Source organism: Rhinolophus sinicus, chromosome 15 (genome assembly GCF_057876585.1).
Source record: "Rhinolophus sinicus isolate RSI-liver-muscle chromosome 15, RSI-T2T, whole genome shotgun sequence".
NCBI lineage: Eukaryota > Metazoa > Chordata > Mammalia > Chiroptera > Rhinolophidae > Rhinolophus > Rhinolophus sinicus.
In genome coordinates, this window is record NC_142515.1 from 92578285 (window position 1) to 92587766 (window position 9482).

The following is a 9482-nucleotide window of genomic DNA, read 5'->3' on the forward strand; positions in this document are numbered from 1 at the left end:
GACTAAAGAATATGCAAATGAAAATAATGGTGGTTGAATGGAGGAAATGTGATATTTTTCTTTTTAATTCTGTTAATATTATTGTTTTATTATTTTTTGAAAAACTTCGTATCCAAATAATCGTCTATGTTGAAGTAAAATTAAAAAGCTACTGATTAAAAAAAAAAAAGCTACTGATAGTTACTTTCCGGGGCTGCTGAAAATTTTTTTCTTCTCATGATGCTTTACCTTTTGGCTTTCTGGCTCTCATATAAGACTCTTCAGTAGGAATTTTCTGGAGGACTTCAAACTGAAAATGGCCCCCGCTGTAGAGCTTGTATAACTCACTGCAGTCCATCCTGTTGGACATTTTCCCAAGAGGAAACCATCCTGAATTCTCCACTGGAAGCCCCTTTCGAATACAGGCATATCTCAGAGATATTGTGGGTCCGGGTCCAACCACCACGATAAAGCGAATATCTCAATAAAGCAAGTCACACAAATTTTTTTGGTTTCCCTGTTCATATGAAAGTTATGTTTACACTACACTATAGCCTATTAAGTGTGCAATAACATTATGTCTAAAAGAATGTACATGCATTAATTAAAAAATACTTTATTGCTAAAAAATGCTAGCAATTGCCAAAGCTTTTAGTGAATGGTAATCCCTTTGCTGGTAGAAGTTCTTACCTTTACTTTGTGAAAAATGGAATATCTGCAAAGCACAATAAAGTGAAGTGCAGTAAAATGAGATGTGCCTGTATGAATCCTGGCTGGGCCAATTCTGGCAGCTCACACTCTGTCCCCAAGGGAGAAAGAAGAAATTCTCCATCCTGTCCATGTTTATGAAGGGTCCTCATAAATATTCCGCCTTTGCCGTTCTAGAAACATTTATGAAGATGCCCACTAAATACAAGGCACTTTGATGGGTGTTGTGGAAGGAAACAACGACATTTGTTTGGTGTATCTTTACTCCTTTCCCAAAATAATTTGAAATAGCTTACAACAAGAAGTCCTACAAGAAGGAAGAGGAGGAGGAAGAAGGAAGAAGAAAAGGAAGAGCAGAAGAAGGAAAGACAATTTGTGGACCACTTAAATGTAAATAGAACTAGAAAATTGTGACCAGATAGAATAATAACACCATGGGAACAAACATGCTGCAAATTGGTGATCATTGAAGATAAAGTTTAAATTCATCTCTGTTTATACAACCTGGTTCCTGCCTTCCCACAGCTTAAAATTAAGCAGAAGAAATAAGATATGGGCATAGATAACCAGAGGGATTAATGAAAAGCTTGAGCATCCTAAGTAACTACAGCAGAACACTGTGGATGTAAATGTACCCCTTGAATGGTACAGAACTGCATTGTAAGCATTCCAATAATTGTGTGAAAATTCTAACAATTGTGTGAAACTTCTTGAATGGTACAAGGATGGCATTGTAAGAATTCCAATAACTGTGTGAAATAATTGTGACCACTGTGACAATACATGCCTGTGAAAACATGATGTAATTTCACAAGAATGCCTCTGAGGGCGGACTAACTGCAAAGGAGACAGTGGGTGCACCAGTGGCATGGACTTTGGAGCTGGACTGTGAGGTTTGAATGTCAGCCCTGCCACAAACTACCTATGTGACTTTGGTCAAGTCACCTAATCATAATTCCTTATCTGTAAAGTGGGGATGATAATCATACTAGACTGATGACATTGTAAGAAAGGAATTGATGAATTCATACATATAATACACTTAGATCAGTGCCCGGGACACAGCAACTACTGTTACAGCACTAGAATCTCCATGTGTGTGTGTGGGGGGGGGTAAGGGGGGAATCAAATTAATTGTTTACCAACTTAATGCTGCGAATGAAACTTGACACTAAGTTTAATAATTCCCTTTAAGTGATGGATTTTAGTGTGAACTTAATAGTTATGTTCTCCTTTCAGACATTTAACCTGAGCTACTAAAAGTCTTTCAGGAAATTTTGAAACACGGATCTAAAAAGGATCTGAGGCATCAACTGTTGAACCCTTATGTAGCTAAGAAGGTTGAGGCCAGAATGAGGGTGGGATGGGGATGGCCAGAGCTCCATCAAAAGCAATGCTCGAATTCAGAATAGACACTTAATTCGTTGTTCTCTGCTCTTTCCACAAGGTGTTGACTATGCTGGGTCTAATAATTGACTCCTCTTGGTTTTCCAGTCATCTGGAAGGCATGCTAATCTATTGAGAATTTTTAAGTTCAATCACTATTTATTGTGCTCTCCTATGGTAGGAACTATGCTAGATGCTAGGGGGTTAAGTGGTGGGCAAGAGGTCAGATCGCCATGCTTCTGAAGATCAAACTATAGCAGGGGATGCAGACATTTATCAAATGATCATGGAAATAGATGCTGATTGTGAGTGTGTAAAAGTCTATAAAATCTACATGATCTTTAAGACACATTTAATAGAGGAACTTGGCTTAGCCAGGAAGGGTTTCCCCAAGGATATGACAACTAAGCCTCAACCTGGGTGAGGCTGAAGGAAGGAAACAAAAGATGGGTGCTCCAGACAGATACATCAGAGAACACCCTGTGGGCAGGTGGGAGAACAGCGGGCCAGGGTGCGGGAGCACCAGAAGGGAGGAGCAAAGGGATACTCATAGGATGAGATCAGAGAAATAGTGCAGGGTCAGGTCTTTGCAAGCATTGAAGATCACCTTTAAGGTTTTGGTTTTTATATTTACAAAAATGGAAAACTACTGGCAGGTTTTAACCAATGGGAGGGCATGATCAAATTTTCCTTTCCCAAAGATTAGCTTCTGTTGTGTGCTGATTGAAGGGTAAGTGTACACACTGGGAGGTTCCTGAGGGTGGTGATTCAGGATATGTAGGCAGTCAAATCAATAGGACTCGGTGATAGGTTAGACTAGAGGGATGGGGAGAGGAAATGGGAGGTATGAAGTCATGCCCAGTTTGGTTTGCAGAATTGGATGACTGGGGAGTGCTGTCATTAACTGGGAGTTAATGTCATTAACTGGGAAAGACAACTGAAGTTTGGGGGTGGGGGTAGGGGGCCCAACAGAAGGGAGAGGGGTACTAACCAAGGTACCAAATTTGAAGACATTTTTTTAAAGACTTCAAATCCATTTAGTTTAGGTTTTTCAGTATTTTATTATGGCACACAGGATAGAGTATGGTACAATGTTCTCACTTCAAGATAATTCTCAAACCAAACAGCTGTTTCCATTTGGCTCAAGTTACTTTTTTACATGTAATTTGCATCTCTCTGAGTTTAACCATGTGCAGCATCCCATGTTTAATGAACGTAAATGTGAAAAGCTTGGTTTCTGAGGTGACTGCTAGTCTTTACAGAAGCCAATGTACTGATAATCTTCATAATTCAAATTCATAGCATCATGATAGGTAAAGCAATATTTTATCTATTTGCATGGTGATGTATACTTAACTAGAAATTGGTCATGTGAAGGGATCAGGTAACTTTACATAGAGACCACTTTGCTTTCAGGTTAAATTCATGACTTTCAAAAGTTAACTAAAGAAAAAATATTGAACAAAATTAGCTGACAAAGCAATTGTGTAAGAACAGTAGCAGAACAGCAGATCATCAATAATTTCATCAACATTCCACATCAAGTGCAAAGGCAAGAGCTTTCATAACTTTACAGCGGACACAGAGCACAAATGGGGTGGTAGTTGATGCACCGTCCAACCAGTTAGAGCTATCATTGAAATTCACATATTTCCCAATAGACATGCAGAGCAATGGCACTGGAACATACACATATAGAGTCTTCCCCCTTTAGTGACTTATTACAATTTCATTACCTGTAGCTGTAGTTTTTAAAAAGGTTTAAAATGGGCGGCATTATATATTATTTACTCGAGGCAACAGAAAAAGCTAACAACACATTAAATCATGAGCTCAGGGTTGCAGGCAACATGTTTGCAATTGACAAATCTTTTTCTTTTCTCTACCCATTATTATACATTGATAAAAATTATTCCTTCTGATTATATCATTTGCTGATTATATCATTTGTTTCAATTTCTGCCCATGATATTTAGATCATATGTTTTAATGTGGTTATAATGATGATCAGGTGGGACTCCCCATCTATCCAAATTGCATTTATTATTATATACTAGTTTAAACATTACTTGTTTTCTATTAAGGGTATATTTATCACATAATTTCAGAATTGCCTCCAAGTCATTCCCAATATTATATAGTACATTTTATGGGGCAAAGTATATTACTACTTAAAAAAGAAAAAGAAAATCCTAGAGACTCTCATTTTCTCAAGTTTATTATCAGTCAAATTTTTGAAGGAAGAGATTTCATGAATGGTTATGACCTAACTATATCCCTCATAATTACCAATTAAGGAGGACGATGCATTGTGATTGTTAATATTTTGGCTTTAAAAATTTGGAGGTCAATAGTCCACTTGTATATGGCTTATACTGGTGCCTTCTTGAAGATAGTTTAATTAAGTCAACAACCACAGCAAGAAATGTCACTCAGTGTAACTTTATTTACTGTTTATTGCACATAATTCGAGGTCTTTAATTTCTAACCACCAAAGGTTCAAACGACTATTGTTTTCCATGAAGTTTAACATCAACAGTAGTGAATTCATTTATTCATGTGTTTTTAATTGTAAACATCTGGATTATTCACATTGCCATAGATCCTGAACTCATAAGCATGGACCATGCACAGGCTGGCAGCAAGCCAGGAAGCCACTCCGCAAGCAAACAGATACTCTGCATAAGGAGAAAAGTCATAGCACAACATTTAATGTCCAACCTGAGTCACCTCAGAATTATACATATATTGACTTCTTAATTCATATAGTATCTGGAACTCAACTGCATGTTTGGTGATGGGGTGGATCTGATTTCGGAAGGATTTTTCCCGGAATAATTAAGGAAAGGGGGGCTCAATCTTTCTTCTTGGTTGCTTGTTCCTCCCCAGCACCTTCATCTTTTTTCTCATCCTCCTCGTCTTCTTTGGTGTCTTCTTCTTCACCTTCACCTCCTTCTTCCTCCTTCGCGTCCTCAGAGTCTTCCTTGGCAGCTTTAACAGAAAAAGAAAATGTACAAACGCCAAATCCAGAGTTAAGTCCAGTCCAAACATTTCCGCTCAGACTTTGGGGGAAATCTTCACAAACACCTCAGGACGCTACTCTCCCCAAACACATGCAACAGACACTGCTAGCCAGGAATAATCTGCCCGTTCTACATATTTAAATAGAATGAAATTGTTTCTAGATGCTGGACGCTCTACTCCTCTCCAGGACCTCAGGATTTCTTTTATTATGTGCCTGGTATTTATTTGTATTCTTTAGGACACCAAACTGCTGTGTTCAATGAATATATTTTAACATGTTTAGTAAGAATGAAAACAGCTATTTTCAAAAAGAACTACCAAGCTCAGTAGAGATGTGCGTGTCTGGGAGGACAGCCCATTTGGGAAATTGGGTGCTTCCTAAAGGAGAAATGTATCGTTTAACATTCTACACACATATACGAATGGAACTTTCTTGGCCTGGACAAGTCTTCATGTATCTTATCCATCTCCTAACACATACCCACCGTCAGTTTGCACTTGAGGTTGTAGGGGTTTATCTTTTTATCATACCTTCTTCCTCTTCCCCGTCCTCTTCCTCTCCCTCTTCCTTCTCCTTCTCTCCTTCAGCTTCTTCTTCGTCCTTGGCTTCCTCAGTTTTTGAAGCCAAGGTCTCCTCTACCTCGATCTGCTCCTCCTGGACATGGCTGGTATAGTAAGAAGGGAAGGAGCGTGCCGACATCAGGTAGGAGCTGGTCTGTAAACCACCATAGGCAGATCGGCCAAAGACCTGAGAGCTCTGGGAGTAGCCGCTGGTTATGCTTCCCACGCTGGTGAAACTGAGTCGGGTCTCCTCACCTTCCAAGAGTTTCCTGGGGAGGCAGGGACATGGTGGTTACCAAACATGGACACAGGAAGTGTGTTGAATGACTTGTTCTGAGCCCACCATTCATTGTCTTTCCCTAATGCCAGCCTTAGAGGTATCTGCAAGCAGGAGCAGGGGTGGCAATTATCAAAATCCAATGCTGGGGAGGTGGTGATTGAGACCAAAACAACAACAACAAACAACTTTAAATGGCGTCCTACTAGATTTAAAATGGGAAGCTAAGAACAGGATTCATTATTAGGGTTAAATTCTAATGTTGGTCTAAATACCTACTTGGAAAAAGCCATAAAGCAAACAATTATTTCAACAGACTACTCAACAGACACATAAATGAAATCTGATCTTCTTCCTGAGGCTGAATGGCTGAGGCCTTGACTCTTCCATGTTTACCTGTAAGCCGCGATCTCAATGTCCAAGGCCATCTTCACATTGAGGAGATCTTGGTATTCTTTTAAGTACCGTGCCATTTCACTCTTTGTGGTTCTCAACTCATTTTCTAATTTGTTGATTGTGTCCTGTTGGAAAAAAGAGAGAGAGAGAGAGAGAGAGAGAGAGAGAGAGAGAAGAAATCCAGGTGTATATAACTACTGCTATCATTTTACTGTAGTATATAATAGTAAAAGGCCTTGGTTTAATTAAAATCAAAGTGCATACCTTAGATAAAATCTCCCCAAATCAACTGCCTTTTCTTTGTTAACCTCTCCCTTCCTTGCCTTAAAAACAAATTCTTTTTTTTGTTTAATAGTCCAACGATCATGATAAAATGCCTACAAGGAACTAAACTGATTTTTTTTTAAACTTTGCTTCTCATTCATTGGTTAGCTTTAGCTAAATCACAAGCAAGAAATCCATTTCTTTATAGGTGAAGGAAGTAGCTAGATTTTTAAAATTTTTATTTTATCTAAAATATTTTCTATTTATCTGTATTATTCTTTTTCCTCCCCAGAAAATGGAAATCCTTAAAAAAGAAATGTCTTATTGTGAACATCATTACCGACTACAATTTTGACTGTATTCCTGTCTACCTGCTAAGAGAAAGGGGTGGTTGGTAAAACAAGTCAGAAAGCTTGCTGGTCACAGGTATCCTTCTGAACTACCGGTAAGGAGAGCTCATCGTTGAATTTATTAACAATGTGGTCTAATCTTTACCGCAGAGCAACTTGAGGCTGAAGCAGGCCGCAGGCAACGCCCAGCTCCCACCCCCACCCCTTCTCCCACCCACTCAACACCCTGCAGGGCAGGGCAGCTTTAATGCGGAACTATTACATTGGTAGCACGACTTCCCAGACTGCAGTCCCGCCCCCGTCCCAGCCCTCCAAGTGTCCCACCCCTCCCACACAGTCCAAGGAGTAGAGCCCTACCCCCCTAATAGCTGCAGGCAGAGGCCTCGTCTCTGGCCTCCACTTTCTGGGCGACCTCAACCCCCTCCCCCACTCGATTCTGCAGCCCCCTCCCTGCCCCCACTGTGGTTTGCCTGGTGCCATACCTGCATAGCACTAATGTCGGCGTTCTGCTTGTCCTCCAGCTCCTGCAGCTGCTTCTCCAGCGCTTCGTTCATGCCCCGGCACGCTTCGATTTCCAGGGTCTTGGCCTTGAGCAGGCGACGGCTCTCGGACACCTCGTCCTTGGCGGCGCGCACCGCGTCGGTGTTCTTGGCGGCGCTCTCCGTCAGCACCGTGAAGCGGCTCTTGAACCACTCTTCAGCGTTCTGCATGTTCTTAGCAGCCAGCTTCTCGTACTGGGCGCGGATGTCCTTGAGCGCGGCGGAGAGGTCGGGCTTGGAGGACACGTCCATCTCCACGGAGATCTGCGCGTACTGGATCTGCGCCTGCAGCTCGGCGATCTCCTCTTCGTGCACCTTCTTTAGAAAGGCGATTTCGTCCATCAGGCTGTCGATGCGCTTTTCGAGCTCCGCGCGGGCGAGAGCCGCCTCGTCGGCGCCTTTGCGCGCTTCCATCAGCCGGCCCTCGGCGTCCTCGCGGCTCAGCACCTCCTCTTCGTAGCGCGCCTGCAGGTTGCGCAGAGTCTCCTCCAGCCCCTCGCGCTCGCCCTGCAGCGCTTGCTTCTCGTTCGTGGCGTCTTCCGCCGCCAGGCGCAGGTCGCGGATCTCCTGCTCGTACAGCGCCCGGAAGCGCGACGGCTCGGAGTGCTTCTGGCGCAGCACCAGCAGCTCGGCTTCCAAGACCTTGTTCTGCTGCTCCAGCTCGTGCACGCGCTCGATGAAGCTGGCGAAGCGGTCGTTGAGGTCCTGCAGCTGCGCCTTCTCCTGGGTGCGGATCGACTTAAGGTCGTTGCTGATGGCGGCGACCTGGCTCAGGTCAAGGTTCTCGAGACTGGGCATCAAGGACCCCGAGCTGGACGAGTAGCTGCGGCGCACCGACAACGAGGAGGACACCGGCGCCGAGTAGCTGGAGTAAGCGGAGCGCGCGGTGCTGTAGCCGCTGCGCACGCTGGAAATGTGCACCCGGGGCGTCTCCACGTAGCGCCGCTTGTAGGAGGTCGAGTAATACGGCTCGTAGCTGAAGGAACTCATGGTGGCGATCGGTGCCTCTCTGGCTGGCGGCGGAGACAGGGGCCTACAGAGAAAGAAGAACGGGGGAGAGAGGGAGAGGGAGAGGGAAGGATGGATGGCTGTGTGCGGCTCGGCGCGGTTCTGCCACCCCTATTTATACGCGGGGAGTGTTCTGACGCAGCCTGCGATCCATCACTGCGCGCCGGCCGGTGGGGGCAGCGCTGCTGCAGCTCCGGGAAGATTCTGCGCAAAAGGAAGGCGGGGGCGAGCGACAGGCCGCTGGGGTGCTGCGGCTGTCGTCCCTGCCACTTTGCTCCGAGGCTCCCTGTTTTCTCTGAGCCCCCCATACCCTCTCACTCCTTTCCTTAGCATACGTTCTGTCACCCCATCCTGCTTACAACTTGACCTCGTATCACTAGCAATCTAAAAATGTCCCCAATAACAGGTTCTCACTGCCTACTGACACCTTAGCTTTCAGATCCCGGTACCTTGGAGACACGCTTCTCCCTAACCCGCCCCTTCCCCGCCAGGGGTCCCGGTCATCATCCCCCGTGGTGTTTATGGTGACAATGCAGTGCCTGTAGGGCACTGATAGTCTAAGGCTGCCTGCCAGCGGCCTATATGGAGGAAAGTTTTATATTTCTTTGAGGCTGTTTCTGGCACGTTCTTTAATTCATCTCCCTTTCTCTGGGCTATTTTTTTTTTCTTTAATGCGCCGCTTCTACACAGCCGTACACGTGTGAAACTGCAGCACTGCAGGTGTTGATTTTAGCATTTCTAAACCTTTAGAACAAATAATAACCAGCCTTTTAGTGTCCTCAGATTTTCTCATTTTTTTCTGGGGAAGGAAGCCTCCGATGCCTGTCGCCTGTAGCGTGGTCAGGCGTGCAGGTGGAGGATAGTGAGTTTGAAACTAACCGGGGAGAAAACCGACTGCAAAGGCAGCTGTGAGGTCCGCGGCGGATACATCACACTGTAAATGCTACCTGCATCTTCATCAAGCTAGATTCCTGTTTGACACCCACAACC

The 9482-nt window shown here is 44.0% G+C and overlaps 1 protein-coding gene across 1 annotated transcript; it reads right to left on the reverse strand.

The window, feature by feature from the left end:
* Window positions 1–4499: 4499 nt before the first annotated feature.
* NEFL (neurofilament light chain) lies at window positions 4500–8594 on the reverse strand. The gene is made up of 4 exons (XM_019714847.3): window positions 7428–8594; window positions 6332–6456; window positions 5629–5927; window positions 4500–5064 (listed from the first exon to the last, which is right to left on the reverse strand). Exons 1-4 carry the CDS (start codon window positions 8472–8474, stop codon window positions 4928–4930), a joined length of 1608 nt encoding a protein of 535 aa, XP_019570406.3. The 5' UTR covers window positions 8475–8594; the 3' UTR covers window positions 4500–4927.
* Between the last annotated feature and the right edge of the window lie 888 nt (window positions 8595–9482).